Source organism: Cladophialophora yegresii, assembly GCF_000585515.1.
Source record: "Cladophialophora yegresii CBS 114405 chromosome Unknown aczIN-supercont1.3, whole genome shotgun sequence".
NCBI lineage: Eukaryota > Fungi > Ascomycota > Eurotiomycetes > Chaetothyriales > Herpotrichiellaceae > Cladophialophora > Cladophialophora yegresii.
The window spans coordinates 3,178,116-3,200,902 of NW_006913047.1; the positions used below are offsets into that span (position 1 = coordinate 3,178,116).

Consider the following 22,787-nt stretch of genomic DNA (forward strand, 5'->3'; position numbering starts at 1 on the left):
CACGGAACCGTTGGTATCGCGCGTGGTGAAAGTGTGGTTCCGGACTCTTCCTATTCATGCTTGAGGACCTACGAACCGCCAGAGCCAAAGTTTCCTGGTGAGGACCTCGATCCCTGCGAGGGACGAACCGCCAGAGCCTAAGTCTCCAGGCGAGGAGGACCTGTACCTGTCGCGACCGACGACTACTGGGATATAAATCCCTAGATTCGCTCTCCTTCCAAAGCAAATTTCTCACCTGCAGAAGTATCAAACAAGCCCTTTGCGTCTCTCTGAGTGCAAATCGACAGAGCTTGATTCTTGCAGATATATCGCATCTACCTTCTAGATCTTTGCGTACAAGTCGACAAAGCTTGCCTCTTGCGGAAAGTACCGTGCCGACCATCTACGTCTTCCTGAGTAAGAAGTCGACATGCTTGCTCTACACTCTAACTCTGGCCAGCCCGAGCCGTACCATCCTCCGATGGCAACCATCTCCTACATCAAAAACCGCTATCCAAGTCCTCCAGACCGACACGGGAACAACTTTGGAATCGTTCTATCCGAGGGCAAGGCAAATGACTCTGCGCTGGATCGGCCTATCCCGGTAATTGTATTGTCGCCTCCACTCAGTCAACCTTTATCGCGCTCCTCCACAGCAACAGACATCCTAGCAGCCCTCTCTTTCCATGCTGAACCCAGTAATGCGAACGAGGACAGGCCGGGGCTCATCAGTGGATTGACGAGTGGCGACGGGCAAAAGGCCGTAATCCTGAACCAGTTCCAGGTGGACCGTATGCTCAAGGAGTTCGTGGATCACAACGACTGCGAACTTCTGAGAAGCCCAACGGAGCTTTATTGGCTACCTAACCGGGGAATAGATAAGAATCTCCGGCTAGTCGATGCCGCCGAGTTGCTCCGGAGGCTGGAGGTCCTCCGGGACTATCGTCTCCCATGGGCCAAGTCGCTCGTGGATTGTGACGAGAGTGTCCACGTGAGTATCGACACTCCGACGAGCGGGTGCCCGAAGCCATGGTCGGACATCAGGCGCATGGCGTTTGCGGGCCTCCTTGAACAATACCGGCCAGAGGACATGGACGGGCTCCTGGGCGGGATCAAACGCCATCTATATCGGGGGCAGCCTTCTAAGCTGCAGTTTCAACCCGTATATAAGGACGCCGAACCTGTGCACGACCAGGTGGAGGTGGAGAGGGCGAGAGCCGCCCGTCCGCAGAAGCATCCCGCCAGCGACGACGCTGGCAAAACAATAATCAAGATCCCGGCGCGCGCCGTCGCCATTTTCAACAAGAAGCAGCCCGCGTCGGAGGAGGAGGATGCCCCGGGCGCTCCCCTCCCTGCCCGTACCACGAAGCGCAAGGCCGCTCAAGCCTTGCAGGACGATGACTCGGTCGCCAGCCCGCCTTCAAAAAAGGCCAGGGCGACCGCTGTCGAATCCAGCGGCGGCACAAAGCGCAACAAGACCCGCGACGGGACGACCGCCCGAGCCATCAGCGCCAGCGAGCGCTATGGCATCGCCATCAAGAAGTTCTTCGCGGCCCGCTCCCCGGCCAAAGACGACTTCGCGCACTTCAAGGGCGCCATCATGCCCGCGGGCGGCCCCGACGCCAACCTCCCTCCCCTCGACGGGCTCCCAGATTTTCAGGATTTGCTCGACAAACGGGGTCCCCTGGACGAAACCACGGACCTGCACGAGTCCGAAATCCGCCTGTGCCAGCTCCTCGACATGCCCGCCGCGCAGTATAAATGCCAAAAGGCACGCTCGTTCGTCGGCCTCGCCATGTGGATCGAGTACAACGAGCAGCGGCGCCAGAGCGAGCAGCCCGCCCCGCCGGCGAGGATGCAGGCGTTCAACAAGACGCAGTTGCAGCAGTGTTGCAATGTGGACGTCAACAAGGCGTCCAGGCTGTGGGTCGCCTTCAAGGCGTGGGGGTGGCTTGGGGGCGCGGAGGAGATGGTCAAGGCCGTGCCCAAGGGCTTGGACGAGATGTTCCCCAGGGACTACCGCCTCGGCTGGGTGCGGGAGATGCAGAAGTTTGAGAGGGAGAAGGTGCCCCGGGGGGAATGGAGTAAGTGTGTGGACTGGGATTTGGGAGTTTGAGACGGACGGGCGGCAGCCTGCTGGTGGGCGTGCCGCGATCTCGGTCTCTCCTTTAGTGTTTGTTTACTTCTTTCCAAATTTGTAGAAACGAGCGAGGCGTTGGGGAGTCTGGCGAAGGATGAATTTTTTTTCGATCGTGGGATTTAGCGTGGCGTTCAAAGGACATGGGACATGGTCAGAAGCGACGGAAAGAAAAGAAAGGGGATCACAAAGATTTATGATTCATTGGACCAATGACTGATCTTGATCTGTATGATATGGCGCAGTATGAGTTGTACAGTGTTGATGGTAACTTGTGGATATTAGCTCGAGTCAATATGTAGCAACAAAGTGGACAGCAACACCAGAACGGCGGCAGCTACAATCAACAGGTGGTGGCCAGACTTCAAGATATGACGACGGGTCTACTGTCCTGAACAGCTGCGTTCTCTCTATTGAATGCTCCCTTACTTACTACAATACATGTAGCCCAGTACGGCATACGCGTCGGTAAATAACCGTTACCATGGCTGACCGATCCATAGCAGCCATCTCATTGAGCGCACAGACACGGTTCTCCCAATCCCACTGCCTTTTGCGACACCTACTCATCGCTGACATTCGCAAACTTCTCACTCATCTTCTGCAACAGCCCGTCATACTTTTTGCTCACCGCGTCCTCGTCGTCCGGTAACTCGAATTTCATACTGCGCAAGCCGTGTTGGATCTCGGACGTTGCCTCCCTCACCTTCGCCCAGCTCAACCCACTGCTCACTGCCTTTTGCGCCTCGTCATGGAATTGCATGAACGCCTTCATCATGTATTCTGTCTTCCACAATGGGCAGAATTGGTCGTAGTCACTGTATCCGTTTTGCTGCAGGAAATCGTCCTTGAGCATGGCCGCGACGTCGAGAATGATCTTGTCGGAGTCACCCAGCGCAGATTTGCCGACCAGCTGCACGACTTGGTCGAGATCTTCGGAGTTGGTGAGCAACTCTTTAATCCGATCACGGAGGCGCGGAAACTCGGGGTGATCCTTGGCGTAGAATTTGTCGAGGATGTTGGTGTACTTGCTGTATGAGAGGGAGGTGTTGACCGAAGGGAAATGCTTTCTTTGAGCCAGTTTCTTGTCCAATCCCCAAAACACTTGCACAATACCCAAAGTGGCGGAAGTGACAGGGTCCGAGAAGTCACCGCCGGGAGGGGACACGGCGCCGACGATGGAGATGCTGCCGTTGCGTTCTGGCGAGCCGAGAGCTTGACATGCGCCGGCTCTTTCGTAGAAGGAAGCGAGCTTCGCGCCCAGGTAGGCGGGGAAACCCTGGTCTGCGGGCATTTCTCCTAGACGACCGGAAATCTCTCGAAGTGCTTCAGCCCAGCGGGACGACGAGTCTGCCATCATGGCGACGGCTTTGCCTTGATCCCGGAAGTACTCGGCGCAGGTAATTCCAGTATAGATGGAGGCTTCTCGAGCGGCCACTGGCATATTTGAGGTGTTGGCGATCAAACAGGTTCGCTTCATGATGGGTTCCTTACGGCCCTCGATGGTGATGGAGAGCTCTGGAAAGTCCATCAAGACTTCAGCCATCTCATTACCACGCTCGCCCTGTTGCGTCGTTAGTATTGACTATCTAGCTTGAGGGGGAAATGAAGAATATGGGCGGCGCTCTGTGTTCTCGGAGAGACTTACACATCTACAATGTATTGTTAGCATAGTGCACAATGACGAGGTAAAGAGTACACTTACCCAACGTAGACAATGATATCGCTGTTGGAGAACTTCGAGACGGATTGTGAAATGACTGTCTTGCCACAGCCGAAAGCTCCCGGAATGCACACTGTACCGCCCTGGACCGATGGGAAGAGAGCATCGAGAACTCTCTGTCCGACGATGAAAGGAGAATCTGCTGAAAGTCGTTCGGTGACGGGGCGAGGGACACGAACAGGCCATGTCTGCATCATGGGGTACTCCTTGGTCTCACCATTGAACTCCAGCGTAAGGAGGGGCTCGTCGACGGTATACTCGCCCTTCGGAGCAATCTTCTTGATTGTTCCTCGGGCTCTAGGGGGCAGGAGAATTCTGTGCTCGTTGACCAAGCTGTTCTCAGGAACTTTACCCCAGACATCACCACCACTGATGTGATCTCCCTCTTTCATAGTCGGCGTGAACGACCATTTCTTCTTCCTATCTAGTGAAGGGACGGCGATGCCGCGGGGGATGTAGATGCTGTTTGTGTTGCCTGCAATGGTCTTCAGAGGTCTCTGTATACCATCGTAGATTGTTTCCATCAAGCCGGGTCCGAGCTCGACGGATAAAGGCTTGCCAGTTCGCAGGACGGGGTCTCCAACAGTAACGCCAGCTACGACATTGTCAATGCAGGCGCAGAAGCATAAAGACCTTACATACCTGTTTCTTCGTACACCTGAATGGTGGCTTTGTCTGCTTCTATACGAATGACCTCGCCGACCAGCTCATCGTGGCCGACCTTGCAAAGCTCGTACATGGCAACACCGATCATGTTTTCCGCGACAATGACAGGACCAGAGACGGAGAAGACGGTTCCATTCTGCTGGTCCTCGCCAATGCCGCTCTCCTTTGCGGCAGGCATCCTTCGGTATGTGCGGGCAGTGGTGTCTAGGGTCTGAAGTGGTTGCGGAAAGGCGAAGATGGATGAGCTGTTCGAGCTTGCACCAGGAAGGTCGCCTTCGTCAAGATCCTCAATAAGATCAGGAAGTCCAAGCTGAAGGTGAAGGTACCTAAGGTCAGAAGCAGTAGAGAGCTCGTCAATACTCCTGCCGGTGATGAACTCTATGACAGACTTCCGATGTTTAAGGCGAGGGCGTCCAAATCCAAGCATATGAAATCATCGTGTGCGGGAAGGAGCTGTCTGGAGGTGCCAGTTGCGGGCGATACGATAGCTAGGGCAACGTTCTTAGGCTCTTAGGTAAGAAGTTCCCGCTTAAAGGTTACTGCGGGCATGCACCCAGCATGTGTGCCAGAGCCTATTTACCTAGGTAGTTCTCTAGGCACCAGGAATACTTCTACAGGACACAGATAGCTCCGGTAGGTACTGCGTACTCGTACGTCCTTGTTTCTTGTCCTGTGTGGTGCGATATGCTAGCGACAACAGTGTCCTCCATTCCTGAGACTGATCTCAGGCAGACCATTCAACGTCCAAGTCTTGACCGAGGCATCCAGGCACAGTGGAAAGCTCAGCTCCGACCAATTACAACCCCTCACAGACGGCCTCTGCCAGCCTTGAGCACCTCGTCCCCGAAGCATCTGACACGTTCCCAGACTAGAGTGCCACCTGGCCGATATGACGGACAGCGAGTACTGATGGACAGGCAAAGAACGAAAGTTCCCGCTGCTGTTATGCATAAGTATTTTTTTTCCACCGGCATCTCAAGGCTGGACGAGAGTTCCGATACCAGGTAGTCAGGCGTTCTTATCGCTGTACAGTTTCAGGCTCCAACTTTTGATGAGGGCCGGTGCAGAAGTGGACGTTTGCAGTCTGAAACAAGCCTAGCAGTGCTGGAATGGTTGGTCACCAGTCTGCTTTGCAGCAAGGGACCTCGTTTGGAGCAGATCAGGTGGATGGGACTTGGGTGCGGTGGGCTTCTTGCTGCTTGAAGCGGGCGGGTAACGAGAGTACACTCCAGGCAAGCACGAGCATACCTAGCTCCCCAACAGCATGACCTAATTGGCCCTGCTTTGCACCTGTTCCGGTTGTAGTTTAGATAGAAGTCAGTACTGGAAGTGCGGGCAGAACTGGCGTTGTCTCCGACATCATCCTCCGAGCGCCCATTCTTGTGAACTGGCCTCGCTCGAAGTAAACCACGTCTTTCTACACCTACCACGACACACAGATGACCAGCATCGACATCCTCAGTCCACAAGCCACTATAACCACTACCCAACCTCAAATATCACTCGTAACACCCCCGCTCGTGCATCCACTGACGCTGGGACTTGCTTCAAACTCGATCGCTTCGATCACATCTCCAATATCAACCGACGCCATCGTTTACCCTCTATCTGCGTCAAAGGACTGGTTGCTTTACGATCGAATGTTTCGGACCCGAAATCGTCTCAAGCATCTCTAACGCCGCTCTATACCTGAATTTGGGCATACGGACACTCAAAATCGACGGCTTGACTCTGGTGCTGCACGAAGCAGACTTGAGACTGATATAGGCGGCTTTGCCGCCACCACGAGCTGGCAAACCACCTTCCTACAAACAACCACCTAATCATTTCCGACGACCCATCCATCTCGACTCACCCTCTTCATTCTTCTGACACAGATTCTACTTCCCCACCCCCCAACACATCTACAACTAATTTAACACCGAATACAACCCGAGACCCACATCCGCCAGACTTACACCCCGCTATCACAAATCAACCACCTATAGAGCAGGTGCAGGCTTCTCAAGAGCTGGGGAGACGAAGGCGAAGGCGGTCACCATCCGAATCAGTCAGTGAAGACGACAATAGCGCACGGGAAGCCACTGAGACATCCGAAGGAGGGCCTGCTCTTAGCGAGCATTCGTCAGCAGACAGACCTAGGCCAAAGCGCAGGCGGACTGACAGATACACCATGAGAGTCGATGAGGACTCGGAGCAAGTGTTTTCTAACGGTCATACTGCAAGTTCAAACGGCTCCACCCCCCGGAAGCCTTTACATACGGCCCTCAACGGCCACATCAACGGATCCAGCCCCTCATACGCCAATGGCACATCCAAGAAACATACACCTGTCCGGTCAGCCACTTACCGGGGTCACAACAGAGAGGAGGTGGTCCGAATACTCATCCAGGGTCTGACTGACATGGGGTATCCAGATGCCGCCAGCGTCCTGTCAAGTGAAAGTGGTTACGAACTCGAGAGCCCCTCGGTGGCTGCCTTCCGAAGTGCGATCCTGGAGGGCCTATGGTCAGAGGCTGAAGCTATCCTGCAAGGCTCACTTCATGGTGAACATGGTCGACCACATTACGACGATGATCAATATGGAGATGGACTTGTACTTGCTGAGGGTGCTGATAGAGGCCAGATGCTCTTCTGGATACGGCAACAGAAATTCCTTGAGCTTCTTGACCGACGAGACCTCGGCATGGCCCTGATGGTACTAAGACAAGAGCTGACTCCGCTGGGTCACGACATTCATCAACTACACGCCCTATCTACGCTGCTCATGTGCCCTCCGGAGGATCTAAGGACCAAGGCTCGGTGGTCAGGCACGGTGGAGGAGTCAAGGAAACTGCTGCTGCAGGACCTCTCTCGGTCAATCGCGCCTTCGGTTATGATCCGGGATCACAGATTAGCCGAGCTGTTCGATCACATAAAGCAAAGCCAGATCAACCAGTGTCTGTACCATAACACGGCAGAGCCTCCCTCCTTATACTCGGATCACATATGTGACCGGGATGATTTCCCGTCACGGACGGCGATAATCTTGGAGGATCACACGGGCGAAGTCTGGCACATCCAGTTCTCCCATGATGGTACGAAGCTGGCTACGGCTAGTCAGGATCGAAGCGTCAATATCTACGAAACGGTGACCTTTAAACGTCTTCACAGCCTCACCCATCACTCGGCCGAGGTAACCTATGTTTCTTGGAGTCCAGATGACACAAAAATCATTACGTGCTCGCAGGACTGCAAAGCACGAGTGTATGATGTTGAGTCCGGGAGGTTAGAGGTGACTCTGGAGCACCAGACGGTGGACCAGAACTACGGCATTACTGCTGCTGCATGGACGCCGGATTCACAAGGCTTTGTTACCGCAAGCCACGACCGAAACTCACAGCTGTGTCACTGGAATCTCCGGGCGGCGAAGCGTGAACAGCCTGTACACGTGTGGCCACGGGGTTTTAGGGTACAAGACGTGGCAATCACGGTCGACGGCCACTGGCTGGTGGCACTTGACCCTCAGAACATCATCCGGATATTTGACATGCATACCTACCGAGAGGAACCGCCTATCAAAGTGCTTGGCAAGATGACTAGTATTTCTCTCAGTCAAGACGGCAACACGGTGCTGGTAAACCTCGCAGCTGGGGAAGTACATATGATCGATCTGATTACGCGAGACACTGTTCGAAAGTTTCGAGGACAGAAACAGGGCGAGTTTGTCATTCGAAGTTGCTTTGGTGGAGCAGCAGAGAACTTCGTCGTCAGTGGCTCTGAAGGTAAGTTTCCTCTCATGATTGCAGAGGGTCAATGCTAACCAGACTCAGATGGACTGATCTACGTCTGGCACAAGGAGAACGAGTCACTGATCGAAAAGCTGGCAGGACATGGCCGAGGTCAGAGCGGCAAGGAATGTGTTACGACGGTCGACTGGAACCCAAGGGATGCTGGCATGTTCGCATCTGGCGGCGACGACCGCAAAGTACGAATGTGAGTAGTATCCAGCACGATCCATGTGCCTCCTGACTAATATTGCTCAGATGGACAAACAGCCGGTCACCGATCGAAGGACTACCAAGCAATCTGAGCAGGTCTCTCTCCCGCCATGACTCAGGTCGGACGAGCGCTCTTAGGTCGACTCTGTAAGAGAGAACCAACCTTTTGCGGCGTTGGTGGCATACCACACGGGCAGCGATACATCATCAAGGTAACGAAGGACGATTGCGCAGCTATAGATTCTGGATACAGCATTGCATTAAGGAGGTGTTAGTCTGTGTGTCTGTGTCTGGACGGGTCCCAGAGCATGTCGGAGCCTGACAACGGCTTGGAGTTGGGGGGATGTTGTGCCTCAATCAGCCAGCAGCAAGAGTAAGGGAGGGCATATCGTGACAGCATCTCTCGAAATGGCTGGTGGCCGCCCTACTAAATACCTAGATATAGCTGACTCTACTTATTCCCAAAACTTCTCGAGTTTTCTCGGACACGATAATACGGTCCCGGGAGTCCTTCGTACCCTATATCGCTCCTCAAAGCAGCCAATACCAGTGCTTGACCTGCCTACTTCAGTGTCCCTTGGTCCGCATTTCCTTCTATGGGGGTGTTGGGCAAAGGATCGCCGTGACGGGCGGCCTGAGTGCACCGGACATCAGAGGCCGGTGACTATCTGTTCCTGCTGCGACACTCAACACGAGAGTAGATTAGGTGAAACAGGTGTGTGTTGATTATCGTCATGAATGGACTACGAAGTCATCGGGAGCTCGAACAACCATTGAGTAGAGAATTGGACGACATGGTCCTGCTGATGTACGAGTGAGACTTACGTTCCCGGCCTCAGACGAGGCTGCGTCAGAACCTAGCCAGCAGACAACACTTGAGATGCTGAGATGTGAACGGATGTGGAGATAGAGTTGCTCTGGTCATTGCTCAGTCAGGGTCCTCTGTTCCCATCTCAGACCGTAGACCTCAGCGCGAGCCTCGTGACACTGACCCGAGATATCGAGCGATCTCGCTTTCCTGGGGATGCTGCAGGAATACCGCCATATATTGTGAGCCTCAACAGAAGACGTGGGTTTCATCGTTGCCTGGCACTTTGCCACAAGTTGGGCTGCTCTTTCCCGACTTGGATTGGGAGCTGCCTGCTGAATGTCTACGGCGACCCGGAAGAGCCTCCCATTCTTATTTGGGCGCCAAGAGCCTGTGACCCCAGGCCTGGGGCCTGAGTTTGCGGCTACCGCGATTAACCCAGCCACAGGCGCAGGCGCAGGCGCATCACAGGCACAAGCACAAACACCGTCACTTGCATCCCAAGATTTGGCCAGCAATTCCCATATCAACCCACATCAACACCAACACCCTTACCGCCAGGTCGCAGCACGCACATCCCTCGACCTTGCCCTACAATCATCTGCACGAAGCAGCATCGACTCGCTCCGCTCAGACTTGCTGCAAGACCCTGTCCCGCTCAGCTTTGCCCCAGCCATGGCGGCAACACCGGGGGGTTATTCGTGAGTGGCTGCGGAGTGTCGACGGTTACTACAGTGGCCATGCTGACAACCCTCGCAGGGTCAATGTGAATGATCCGACTCTCATCGCACTCGTCAATAAACTGCAAGATGTTTTCACAACTGTCGGGGTATGTCGTCGGTCCTCTGGATTATCCCGATGGCCAGCTGGCATCTGACCGTGCTCCCACTAGGTCCAAAACCCCATCGATCTGCCTCAGATTGTCGTGGTAGGCTCCCAGTCGAGTGGAAAGAGTTCGGTGCTTGAGAACATAGTGGGAAGAGACTTGTGAGCATGATCTACACTTCTACGATTATCGGACCTTGACATCGATGCCTAACTCCTGCCTCAGCCTGCCCCGAGGGTCTGGAATTGTTACACGTCGACCCCTCGTCCTGCAATTGATCAATAGACCGGCGCCAGCCAAGTTGCAGACGAACGGTGTTACCGAATCCGAACTCAAAGACTCCTCCGACAAGCAGGCCAACGTCGACGAGTGGGGAGAGTTCCTCCATCTGCCCGGCCAGAAGTTTTATGATTTCAACAAGATCCGAGATGAGATAGTCAAGGAGACAGAAGCCAAGGCAGGCAGGAATGTCGGCATCTCACCACAACCGATCAACCTCCGGATCTATTCACCCAACGTCCTGACGCTGACCTTGGTCGACTTGCCCGGTTTGACAAAAGTCCCGGTCGGAGACCAACCTAGAGACATCGAGAAACAGATCAAAGACATGGTTCTTAAGCAGATTGCAAAGCCCAACGCTATCATCCTCGCGGTCACAGCTGCCAATGTCGATCTGGCCAACTCTGATGGACTGAAACTAGCCCGCGAAGTCGACCCAGAAGGCCAGAGAACTATCGGTGTCCTCACAAAGATCGATCTGATGGACGCTGGCACCGACGTGGTCGACATTCTTGCCGGGCGAATCATCCCTCTCCGACTGGGTTACGTCCCCGTTGTCAACCGAGGCCAACGTGACATCGAAAACAAGAAACGAATAGATCTGGCGCTCAAAGCCGAGAAGGAATTCTTCGAAAACCATCCCTCTTATCGGAACAAGGCTTCGTACTGCGGCACACCGTATCTGGCCCGCAAGCTTAACCTCATTCTTATGATGCATATCAAGCAGACACTACCGGATATCAAGACTCGCATTGCCTCCTCCCTGCAGAAATATAGCCTCGAGTTGGAACAGTTGGGCGCTGGCGATCTTCTGGGCAACAACAGCTCAAACATCATCCTCAACATCATCACCGAATTCGCCAACGAATACAGAACCGTGTTGGAAGGAAACAGCGCCGAGCTGTCGAGCAATGAACTGTCAGGCGGTGCCCGAATCTCCTTTGTCTACCACGAGCTGTACTCGAATGGTATCAAGGCCATCGATCCTTTTGAGCAAGTCAAGGACATCGACATACGTACGATACTCTACAACTCGTCCGGCTCATCGCCTGCCTTGTTCGTCGGTACTACGGCCTTCGAGTTGATCGTCAAACAACAAATTCGACGGCTGGAGGAGCCTTCTTTGAAATGTGTTTCTCTGGTCTACGACGAGCTGATTCGCATCCTGGGACAACTCTTGCAGAAGCAGCTATTCCGAAGATACCCCCAACTCAAGGAGAAATTCCATGCTGTTGTTGTTTCTTTCTTCCGCAAGTCTATGGAGCCGACGAACAAACTGGTCAGAGACCTCGTAGCAATGGAAGCATGCTACATCAACACTGGCCACCCCGATTTTCTCAACGGCCATCGTGCAATGGCTATCGTGAATGACAGACACAACGCAAACAAGCCGACTCAAGTGGACCCCAAGACTGGCAAGCCGCTTCCACCACAGGTGCCGCCGAGATCGGGGTCGCCCAGCTTGCCTACCGATGGTTCGGAAACCAACTCTGGTTTCTTTGGCTCTTTCTTCGCTAGCAAGAACAAGAAGAAGATGGCAGCCATGGAACCGCCGCCAGCCACGCTCAAAGCAAGCGGAACCTTGTCAGAACGGGAGAACCAGGAAGTAGAGGTGATCAAATTGCTGATCAACAGTTACTTCAATATCGTGCGGAGGACGATGATCGATATGGTGCCCAAGGCAATCATGCTGGCCTTAGTACAGTACGTTCATCCGCCCGCGTGCTCCAACGTTCATTGCTAACCATTGCACAGGCATACAAAAGATGAAATGCAGCGGGAATTGCTTGAACAAATGTACAGAACACAGGAACTCGACGACCTTCTGAAGGAGAGCGACTATACCATCAGACGACGCAAGGAATGTCAACAGATGGTGGAGAGCCTGGCCAAAGCTAGTGAAATTGTCAGCCAGGTGCAGTAAAGCTTTTACGAAGAAGAACGATATTCTCAGAGTGGTATTTCCTTCTCGAGTAACAAGAATGCGATACCATTCGCCAACTCAAGCAGAGTAGTGGGGAGAGGCAACGGAGGGTCTGGCCGAGGCGATCCGATGACGAACGGCGAGCGGTCAATATCACTATATGTGCACCTGTTCTCGAAGCAATCATCGACATTCATGATACCACGGCGTGCTGGCGCTTCTATCTGGAGTTGTTTTTGGCCTTGGATTCCAGCACGGAGCTAGAGTAGAACAGGATGACCAGAGTATGACACAACAGAGAGATGGCTTGACTGGCAAGCACAGTGGGCGGCACGTACATGCGTTCACAGGTTGGACTTTAAGAGCGAGCGAGTTTCCAGCCTTGTAGACGTGTAACCTCGTTCGACATTGCCAGGATAGAGGGCCGGTATTCCTCGCCGTCTCGGATGAGCTGACGGCTTAGGTCTGTACATGCCTTGGATTGTTAAGGCGGTGGAGAGGGGAGGCTGCCGCCTGCTGTGCTTTGAGCGAGGTGTCCTCTGAATGAATTTGCGCCATTGTCTTGGCAAGGCTGGCTTCTTCAGTCCTTGTCTCCTTCCTTCACTTTTACCTCACACTTGATCTTCATTGATCAACCAAATGTGAGGTTGAGGCAGTGGGTCGCTCAGAACACTGGCCTCCCAATACTCCCCCAACTTCTCTTGGAGCAAACGTGAGATAACTTTTCCTCCATCGACTGGTGCCTAAGTTTTTCACCTGCTTCTCACTTATGGCTGATGTGACAGGTTGACCAATTCCCCGCTTCTTCTCCATCAGGATTGATATTGTCCCGTGTACGGTGCTCGCTTGGTAATTGCAGACTACGCCTGCTCATCAACCATGGCCGGTCGCTATGTTCCACCCGCCCTTCGTGCGAAAGCTCAGAGCCGTGAAGATGTGGATACTTCCAGCGCCGACAACAGCAACAGATCCACGACCACCATGTCCAGTTCCCCGGGCCTTCGCGGTGGTAAAAGCATCTACAGTTCCAGCGATACGACCTCTCCATGTCTCCGCGGTGGTGACCACAGCACTCGATCACTGCCTAGGAACTCTGACTGGACTTCGAAAGATGAGCTTTATTCACCCAGAGAAATCCAACATTACTTCTGGCCAGAAGAGGACCAGGGGAACGGAGTCGGAAACAGACAAAGTAAGACACTTCACGATTCTGCTGCCACACCTGGGGCTCTTGCCTACGTGTTGCTCTTCACAGACGCGAACCCACGTTGGGAGATCGATGGTATCATCTATACCAAGTCAAGCTTGGAATTGCTGCCTCAACAGCCGGCCAACAGGACGGAAGACCCTGCAGCTTCATCTTCGGGACCTGAGGTCGATCTTGGCGATAGCACCGCTCCTGTACCCGCACAAATGCCGAACGTGAGTCCCAGTGAGGCGGAGACACCAGAATCGGTCAAGGATAACCATACCTCCACTGCCACTGGTGCTTCAGACTTCGCCTCCAAAGCAGGGGTAAATGAGAAGCATCCCATTGCTGTCTTTTCTCAGGTTCGTCGTGCACCTTACGACGTCCGCACATTCAGATTTGCGGGCTACTTCAGCATCGCCAAACTTCAAATGCTTCGACCTCATTCGCCCGAGCTCCTGAGGATGCTGGAACAGAAATGGACACTCACAAATCCTCGCACAGGTCAAGTCCGGCATAGGCAGAGAGATGCCAAAGGGTGGGAGGAAAGTCTCAAGTTGCCATGGGCTGTGATCAAATTCCAGAAAGATGACAATGCAAACGCTACGCGTGGCAAGCCACAAATTGGGAGACTCGAGGATGTTGAGGGAGACAATGTCGGTGGCGGGAAGGAGAGAAAAGGCGTCAACGAGATGCTGAGAGAATTGAGGATGAAGGACAGTGGTGCCACAGATGAGATTCAGCAGGCGAACGTCGAGATGGACAAGGACCCAGCGGACGAAGTCGCCACGAGCCAACAGAAACAGAAGCTAAATCTGGATTCACAGTCTCAAACTGAGACTTGAACAGCATTCATGGTGGCGGAGAACCAGACGAGCAATGCACGCCAACCATCAGACCAGGAGAGAAGCAAACCGGTGGGACCACGATAACCATACTGTGAGATACATGCTGGAGTGCACTCAGAGAAGCACACAGGTCGACCGTGGTACTGATATTGTGAGGAATTTCCTGGAATGAAATCGATGCAGAGACGCAGACTCCGGCGAAGCCACCGGGCCAGAAGCTCACAGCCAGTGGTGCCTGCAAACAGCGACTCGAGCTAGCAGGCTGTCACGACTCACGTCAAAGGGGTTTGAACTTGTCATACACAACACCATGGATAGAGCGAAGCCCCAAATGCCCTAGCAAGGCAATGTTAGCGCGATTGAAGGCTCGACGCACCTCTAAGCATGTATTCCGACTCGATGAAGACACTGGTGCAGAGTGTGCCTCTGTCCGTCACTTCAGACATGCGTATGTGCGATCGGTGCGTGGAATAGTTGAAAGACACGGAAGCCGGAATGCGACCGTCAACAGATCAAGTGTGCACGGGAAAGAGGCTAGCCCTTACAGTATCGAGGCATCAATCAACCGTACGCAAATATCGATCCCCCATTGTCATTGAGCAACGCTGAGATCGAAGAACTATCGACTGAGCAGACATGTGTGTAAAGATAAGGCAATCAAGCGACAGCAAGATCAAAACCAAGGTCATAGCGGTATCTACTGTAAGATGTAGCCGCAAATTCCCAGTTACATACGCCTTCACTCCCTGGTTTCTATTTCGCCTATTAATTACTGCCTTTTCCTCGCCTTGTCCTTGGAATATCCAAATTCATAACCTTGGACGATGGCGGACGTCGACATGATCGATCGAGGGCGCCATGCTCGCTTCAATGCGGCTGACAGCGATACAGTACCCATCTCCCTGTCCTATCCTTTCAGATCCACCGTGCACCTATTAACAATCACCGATTATTCTACTGGTCGTTGCCCTCCTGATCGTTGCCCTCCCGATCACTACCCGCCCGATCCGTACCATGCATGCCCTTACGCCCTAGTCAACTCGACTCGACTCGACTCGACCCAGCGCAGCTGACATGGAGTTGCTTCAACCTATGTACCTGATATCCGCTGTACACAGTAATTAGTTCCGGAGGAGTCCCCAGCTCGACTGGTTAGACTCCCACGGGATTGGAGTTCCTCCAATTCATCTCTGCGGTAAAACACAATACGGAGTAATTAACCGCGGACGACGTACGGAGTAAATACCCTCTCGTCTTGACCTCACCCACACCCACACCCACACCCGACACGCGACTCAGCCTAACGCTACTGGCGTATGTGATTTCGATCCCGGAACTGATTGCCTTGTGTCCCATAATCTCCTCTCTAGTCGTGTGCCCTCCGGAGCGGGGCCACGGATAATTAAAGGACCCAGAGAACCCGAGCACACTTCGGTAGTGTCCTGTGTTGGCGTTGAATGGGGAACGTTAAGCATCGAGTGTCAAGCATGTCAAGTATCCCCCCGAGACCTGTCATCACGTCCTTTCTAAGGTGCTAACAATGAATGCATACATCCATCCATTTATCCAGATATCCACGATCGGCAGGCTTGGGCTACCCACTAATTAACCGTCGTCTAGCTCTCTTCGTCGTCCGTGGTATCGGTATCACTCTCTCTGTCCGCACCCCGCTACCCACCGTCCAACGAATCGCCCTCTTCGTCGTCGGTGGTACCAGTACCGCTCTCCTCGTCGTCGGTGGTACCAGTACCGCTCTCCTCGTCCTCACCCGCTACCCTCCGTCCGTCAAATCGCTGTGTCCGTCGAGAGAAACGACTCTCCAGCCCTTGCGGACTCCACTCCATGATCCCCCCTCCCAGACCAGGGAGACTAAGCAATACGCTCTTCGGCCCATCCCTCACCCTGGCCACCTCCGCGCAGACCACGGGCTTAGAGAACACGAACTCGTTCAGAGGACTCGCGACCATCTTTCCCGTGCCGGCATTCCAGACGCCCACGCGATGGTTGGCCACATAGTCCGTCGACGCGGCGACCACGAGGTTCAGTTCCGGATCGTAAGCCCAGCCGAGACCGTACTGGCTCTGGCGCCTCGTGGCGGAGATGTCAAACGCCACCACGGGTCTCGAGTGGCGGTAGCTGTTCGCCCGAGGGAGATGGCACTTGGGGCTCGGTCGAGGGGTGATGCGCAGGTCGTATACGCCGGTGCTGCCTAGGCCGGCGAGCAGAATGGACTGCCCCGCCAGGGCCCGCATGTTGGTAATCGCGCTGGAATGTTGGATGCGGAGGCGCGTGGTAGAAAACGACGAGGGCGCCTCGCGCACATCCAGGAGCAGCATCTTGCCGGACCGCGTGCCGCACATCAGCACGTTGTGGTCGAGGAAGTGCACCTTCATTGTGTCTTTGGTCCCGTCGGCTTGGTTGAGCAGGTACTGTGCAGGGCCGTGGTGCGGGTTCGTGACGTCCATGAGCCAGATGGAGTTGCCGGTTGCGAGGGCGATGTGGCTGCCGTCTCCGCCGCTGTGGCTACTAGCAGGCCGTGCAGCGAGGTCCACGATGCGGTTGTAGAATGCCGACTCGTTGACTCCGTTACTTGCAAACGGTGATCCCACAGAGGAAGCCACTTTGACGCGCGATTCCTGCGGCCCGCCTTCGGCCCCAGGACTGCTCTGCACCCAGGCCACCATGCCGCTCCCGAGGGACGCGACAGCCTGGACGCGCGCCACGCTCGCGATCGAATTGTAGAGTCCGCTCCTCTTCGAGTACAGCCGTTCAGTAGATTCCGGGTGGGCCGTGCTCCGCCAGGATGCCCCCTCGCCACGGGGATACCGCTGCTCGTCAAAAGGATGTCTGTCGCAATGCAATGCCAGCATCCTCGTAGTGTGAAGCCATGTAAAATCGCCGAAGAGGGACCCGGACTCGTGGTCCACGGCGAAATGGCCTGAATCGGGAAAGATGGAAGGGGAAGCAGGCCTCAGTGCATCCGCGCCGTGCAGACTGGCGGCGTAGTATTCGGCCACGCTGGTCCTGGCGCTGCGTCGTAGGTCGCCTAGTCGTCTGTCGAACGAGAGTAGTGGATGCACCAGGACTTTGGACCTCGTTATCGTGCTGGCGAGTTTCGTGCGCTGGGTTCGTTCCACTCGCCGCTGATCCTTTTTGATGACATTCTCGGCCTTCACGGCTTGACGGCTGTATCTGGAGCCCGTGGGCGCGACGTGGTTGGCCTGGATCTTGAAGTAACGGTTCTTTTCGGGGTCGAAGTAGAAGCCTGGAAGGTTGGGTGGCATTTTTGAACTCGTGGACGTGTATCCGCTTAAGGTTCAATGAGTGCCGCGAGATTGGGTGCCTCCTACCAGAGGATGAGGTTCCTACCGCAGTGCCACCAGTAACGGGGTCATTGATGTCCAGCGCCGATTATCACGGGACGACATTATCATCAAAGGCTTAGTCGTGTGAATCAGACCGCAATGGATGACCCGAGAAGATGATGGGGGTTTTTGGACAATGGTGTGCGAACAGTTCTGGATGTTGGAAAACAAGATGAAGTAATTCGCCTTCCAGATTTGGATGAGGGTATCAGATCAGTATGGTGAGGGTCCATGGCAAGGCAAGCAAGGGATAGAAACGAGATGATATAGACCTTGAGGACGCCCTACGGGTTCGATTCAGAGATCATATTTTCCATTTGGCAAGAACCCAAGAGTCTACGGTCTATGTTGTGGAAGGAGGAAGGAGCGCTCCACACGGCTGCTATTACATTCGTTCATAACTTCATAGCTCATAGTCTTCATCATACACTCATCACGCTGAACTCACCACCATCGCCGACAGTCTATGCGTGCACCGGTATCCCCTCCGACTCTCCGGCGGTCTCTGATGCTCATATTGGGCGCGACACGCGGGAGAAGCCTGCGGATCCATCCCGTCCACGGCTGTTCATCATACTAACTAAGGCCTCTCGAAAAGTCGTACAAGCCTGCCACTTGCGCATCATCTGGTTCCGAGGTCGAGATGCCCTGCTTCAGGTAGCCTGTCACCGCATATGGGTCTTCAGAAACAGCTGCCCTCAAGAAAGAGAGGCCGCGATCTACCAATTTTGTCACAAGGCTGCATTGGGTCTCCGGCTCGGGGTGAGAGCCAGTTCCCCGAGTACAGGCTGTGCATTCGAGATCCTCACAGACCCACATTTTCCAGAAAGCGCAATTGATGATTTCTGCGCCATGTGAGAGGTACGCCGATCGCATGATAGTGTCATCAAACCTCTTCGTTTGGAGCGTCCTGTATTTCTGCACAAATCCTTCCATGATGGCGTTCAGGGCGGCCACGTGACCTTCCACGACTTGGACTTTGCGCGTCATCGCAGCGACTCGCAGACATTCCAGGTGAGCAAGAAATTGGCTGACGTCCCCATTGACCCCTCGGCCTGTTGTGTTCGAGAACTCCCAATCGATAACACCTACGCCCACAGGGCCGATGCCAGGGCTGAAGTCAAGCAACACTGCTCCGGTCCAGCAGTCGCCCAGGACGAAACATTGCTCCTCTGGAGGACAGGTCCGGAGAAAGTCTGCTTCTACTGCAGCGAAAAGCACCGCTGCCTCTGCTTCATCGAGTAGCGAGGGGAACTTGAGGAGCTGCGACAGGAGTGGCTTGATTGCATGGCTGTGAACGAAACCTTGGAGTTCTGGCAGCGAGGGGAAAGCATGTGCGGCCACCGGGTCTTCCCGACCGCCGTCTGGTGAAGAAGGAAGTCCTGTTTCCGTAATCGAGCGGCGGGTGCCAGGGTCATGCAAGCGTGCAAAGAAGCCACCAAGTTTCTCACCAGTGTCTCGATAATTCTGGATCTCCAAAGCCTCCAGCGGACAATCTAACCTATGGACACATGTGGGTGCCTTTAATACTGCGCTTGAGGTCCCGGGCGTGATTCCTCCCAGGTGGATGAAGATCTGCGACATGTCTGAAAGACGTCCGAGGTCCGATAAAACAAGAATGTGATTACCATTGTCGTAATGAAGGAGTGTTGGGACCACGACTCCTGACTCCACTAATATCCGGTGGAGAGGTGCTGGATCGCACTCGTCCAACGTTGATGGTAATCCTTTCCTGTGCGAAGAGCCTGGGAGGAATAAACGAAGGGCGGCAGCTTCTATCATCTGCTTGATGTTGAGCCACCATACACACGACCAGACTTGCAGGACTAGAATGTACCTGGCGTTCTTCAGACATAGGAGCACCAGTACCAACACCAGCAATGAAAGGAGGCGCATGCTTGAGAATGAGCGTTTTGTGTTGCGCGAATGGGCCGTGACCAGGTTCGAAGTCGCCGTCACCCATTTTCACATGTTCATGCCGCTCCAGTATTGGCAGCTTAACAGATGCTGAGGCAAAGCCCACTTTAGTCGCCCGTACGGTGACGTTCACAACGCCCCCAGCGAGCTTGGCGATCTGATATTCATAAGTAGGATCAAGCTTGGCCAGATAAGCCGTGAAGTCGAAGTCCATGGCTTCATCACTCTGCCCATGAATAATGGCCGATACTTACACGGGATTTGCGACCGGGAGCTGTAGTGTTGTGGTTAGAAGGTGTGTCATGTGAAGATACCGAAACAGGGGCCGAAGATCTGCTTCCTCATGATAAGCTTGGTGCAGGCAGGGCTCGAAAGGCGACGAATAGAAAGCCAAGATATCAACTTCCGGTCCTGGCGCTTCAGAGTTGACCACAGGAGTCTCTCAGGTCGAAGGCGTCACTTAGCAACCTCGTCGCAATTCGAAAGGTCGAAGTGCACAATCCGTGCTTCACCCAGATTAGCCAGACCATGTTTCGACATGTTTCCCATGGGTGTGTCACGTGAGTCGGTTAACGTGTCGCCAGTTTCGGTCTTGTAGATGGCCTCCTAGCGTTAGACCTGGGCGGGCCCATCTGTTGAGTCATTCCAAAACCCAATCCGCACAGGAACGAGGGTGAGCCCATCACGAATCTTGGCCTAATTCGTACTCGGCGACACCCAAGCCCCAAGTCTGTGCCATACCCACAACCCAGTCCCTAGCTACATTCACCCGCCACTTTTCGTCCGCTGCATCTTCACCAGCGGCAACTGAGCCGCCGATGCCAGATGCACGCACGACGAGCCTAAGCTTTTCCAACTCACCCAGCTCGCGGTATATTCGATCAGTCATACTTTGGCCACGCCCCAAACCATACGGATGAATCGCCCTTAAGATCGCCACAAGGCGTTCGAGAGTGAACGGCCGTGGAATGCCTAGATTTGCGGCCGCAGAGAAAATAGACTTGGTGCGTGGTGATTTGGTCGGGGTCGCTGTTTCTTTAGTGGGTGTCGCAGTCGGAGTCGACGCGGATTTCCTCTTCGTGGGCGTTTTGCGAATTCTCTTATTGCTCGAGCCGGAGCTCATACGTGAGAAGAGTAGGATGTCGTGCTTTTGCTGAGTGTGGCTTGCAAGGTAGGCGGAAACAAGAACGAGCGTCGGGAAATGCTTCAGGAGTGGCGGGTCATGCATAGAGGGGTTTGGAGGCGGTGACAAGGAGCCATCTTGACCACCATCACGCTGCGGTATTCTCTTCAATGTATGGTGCAACGTTTCTTCACCTTCCGACTGGAACAGACCGCGATGATGGACTAGGAGTCGAGAGAACGTCCACGATCTTGCGTTTGTCGTTGCCTCCTTGGGAGAGACGATTGGCTCGATGAACCGTGGCCACAGCTTGTCGCACGTCGATTGGAAAGCCAGGATCGATGTTGAGGACGTGCCTGCTATTAAAGAGTCGTATACCGTTGTGACAAACTGGGGATAAAGCTTCAATAGTGCGGTTTCATCAATGTCGACAGCTTGATCATGTCGTACTGAAAGGGGAAGATATGGCCTCAGCCGGGAGGTGATGATTGAGATGGCCTCAGATCTTGTGTATGGCGGGAAGTGCACATATGGTACACCGACCTTATGCAGCATAAGCGGTCGGGTAGAGTTGACAGTCAATATAACAACGAAGCCAGGTACCTGATGTATCAAGTCAGCGGCGCAACCAATTCCCCATATGTATGGACATACTATATCCCCCAGCCGTGCCAGAGCAGGGAGCAGCGTTGGCCCAGGCTGCTTCAACTCGTCCGCATCTTCAATCACAACCACGAACTTCCTTCCCTTGACCCTCTCAAACAGCTTGCGCAGGTTGCCCAGAAGCGCGTTAATACTGTCCACCTTCTCGTATCGGTCAATGTGTCCTTCGCATCCAAGCGTACTTATGCACACTGCAAAGATCTTGGAGAGAAGATGCCTCTGGGTAAGGCACTCCTTGGTTCTAATGAAGGCATGGGTGACTTCTCGTGCTCGCAGAACATTGATAATTACTTCTCGTTTGCTTGATTGCTCGAAGCCGTATGCGACGAGGAGTGACGGACTGGGACAGACATTCTGCGTGGAGGGGTCAGGCGAGTTTACCGGGCAGGGTGGAGTGTGTAGTCGCTTACATTGTAGTAGGCTGCCAGCTGCAAAATTTGTGTTTCGCGGCATGGACATTGCTGTCGGAGCAGGTCAAGTAAGTCTGGCGGCAGTATAGCTGCCATTAGAATGACTGTGTCGAGTAGATGCTGTTGCCGAGATGCTCTTGCGTAAATGCTCTCCCTCAAATGCGCTTCATGAAATACGCTTCACGGCACGCGGTGGACGTGTGCCTGCTGAGCGCGTTGGCCGACACGTCTTCTCCACATGGTCACGTGCTTGTCGCAACTCTGGGAAGAGCACAGACGGGCGCATTCGCTACGTACGAGCTACGCTGTTTCATCGATAGAGCCTAGAAAGGTTAGTCACAGAGACCGAAGAGCTCAAACGCATGATCGTAAGGTACATTTTCATCTAGCTGCACTATGCTGTGCGGTTCTAGCCTCTGCTATGGTACAGGCCATGCATCTCCGTCGTCAAGCTGAAGACCCATAGCCAAAGGTCGAGACCTCGGGTAAGTACATAACCAATTCTCCGGCGAGTACATAGCGAGTACACAGCGGTCGTTGCTGTCTGGGAATGAGCGTGCAACACCGTTGTGTTCCTGCCCAATCCCCAGACACCGCTTTGTTTCGAGTACAAGGTGACCACGTTCGTGCCGGTGGACACATTTTTCTGATTTGTTTTCCCTCCAAAACAATAAACAAAACCTTTCCAACCATGTACTATGGGGAAATAGGGGAAGAAAGTGCAAAATTTTCAACCAAGCCATCATTCATGCAAGAGCTCTAAGGTGTTCTTTCCAAAACTCGGTGAATGAGTTTCTGAATCTCCTATCAGACTGGTGCTGGAGCGATGAATAGCCTCTGGGAAACCATAATACAATGTTAGAGGCCGTGACGGTTTTTGGGTCATAAAACAAGCCGAATGCTGGTTTCAGGTGTAGCGTGGTAAAGTCGTGAAAAGGCAGCAATCAAGA

The 22,787-nt window shown here is 53.9% G+C and overlaps 8 protein-coding genes across 8 annotated transcripts; 4 read left to right on the plus strand and 4 right to left on the minus strand.

The window, feature by feature from the left end:
• Nucleotides 1–409: 409 nt before the first annotated feature.
• A1O7_04892 (uncharacterized protein) lies at nucleotides 410–2,095 on the plus strand (the record flags this gene model as incomplete). The annotated part of the gene is made up of 1 exon (XM_007758902.1): nucleotides 410–2,095. One exon carries the CDS (start codon nucleotides 410–412, stop codon nucleotides 2,093–2,095), a length of 1,686 nt encoding a protein of 561 aa, XP_007757092.1.
• A 583-nt stretch (nucleotides 2,096–2,678) lies between these two features.
• On the minus strand, nucleotides 2,679–4,683 carry A1O7_04893 (V-type proton ATPase catalytic subunit A; the record flags this gene model as incomplete). The annotated part of the gene is made up of 4 exons (XM_007758903.1): nucleotides 2,679–3,680; nucleotides 3,765–3,768; nucleotides 3,822–4,434; nucleotides 4,482–4,683. The coding sequence occupies 4 exons, from the start codon at nucleotides 4,681–4,683 to the stop codon at nucleotides 2,679–2,681; spliced, it is 1,821 nt and encodes a 606-aa protein (XP_007757093.1).
• A 1,995-nt stretch (nucleotides 4,684–6,678) lies between these two features.
• On the plus strand, nucleotides 6,679–8,484 carry A1O7_04894 (uncharacterized protein; the record flags this gene model as incomplete). The annotated part of the gene is made up of 2 exons (XM_007758904.1): nucleotides 6,679–8,269; nucleotides 8,312–8,484. 2 exons carry the CDS (start codon nucleotides 6,679–6,681, stop codon nucleotides 8,482–8,484), a joined length of 1,764 nt encoding a protein of 587 aa, XP_007757094.1.
• Nucleotides 8,485–9,968: 1,484 nt separating this feature from the next.
• A1O7_04895 (vacuolar protein sorting-associated protein 1) lies at nucleotides 9,969–12,322 on the plus strand (the record flags this gene model as incomplete). The annotated part of the gene is made up of 5 exons (XM_007758905.1): nucleotides 9,969–9,994; nucleotides 10,053–10,122; nucleotides 10,186–10,280; nucleotides 10,345–12,102; nucleotides 12,154–12,322. 5 exons carry the CDS (start codon nucleotides 9,969–9,971, stop codon nucleotides 12,320–12,322), a joined length of 2,118 nt encoding a protein of 705 aa, XP_007757095.1.
• An 879-nt stretch (nucleotides 12,323–13,201) lies between these two features.
• A1O7_04896 (uncharacterized protein) lies at nucleotides 13,202–14,356 on the plus strand (the record flags this gene model as incomplete). The annotated part of the gene is made up of 1 exon (XM_007758906.1): nucleotides 13,202–14,356. One exon carries the CDS (start codon nucleotides 13,202–13,204, stop codon nucleotides 14,354–14,356), a length of 1,155 nt encoding a protein of 384 aa, XP_007757096.1.
• Nucleotides 14,357–16,029: 1,673 nt separating this feature from the next.
• A1O7_04897 (uncharacterized protein) lies at nucleotides 16,030–17,643 on the minus strand (the record flags this gene model as incomplete). The annotated part of the gene is made up of 1 exon (XM_007758907.1): nucleotides 16,030–17,643. One exon carries the CDS (start codon nucleotides 17,641–17,643, stop codon nucleotides 16,030–16,032), a length of 1,614 nt encoding a protein of 537 aa, XP_007757097.1.
• A 657-nt stretch (nucleotides 17,644–18,300) lies between these two features.
• On the minus strand, nucleotides 18,301–19,855 carry A1O7_04898 (uncharacterized protein; the record flags this gene model as incomplete). Its single annotated transcript, XM_007758908.1, has 2 exons — nucleotides 18,301–19,506; nucleotides 19,562–19,855. 2 exons carry the CDS (start codon nucleotides 19,853–19,855, stop codon nucleotides 18,301–18,303), a joined length of 1,500 nt encoding a protein of 499 aa, XP_007757098.1.
• A 468-nt stretch (nucleotides 19,856–20,323) lies between these two features.
• On the minus strand, nucleotides 20,324–21,886 carry A1O7_04899 (uncharacterized protein; the record flags this gene model as incomplete). Its single annotated transcript, XM_007758909.1, has 2 exons — nucleotides 20,324–21,367; nucleotides 21,419–21,886. The coding sequence occupies 2 exons, from the start codon at nucleotides 21,884–21,886 to the stop codon at nucleotides 20,324–20,326; spliced, it is 1,512 nt and encodes a 503-aa protein (XP_007757099.1).
• Nucleotides 21,887–22,787: the final 901 nt, after the last annotated feature.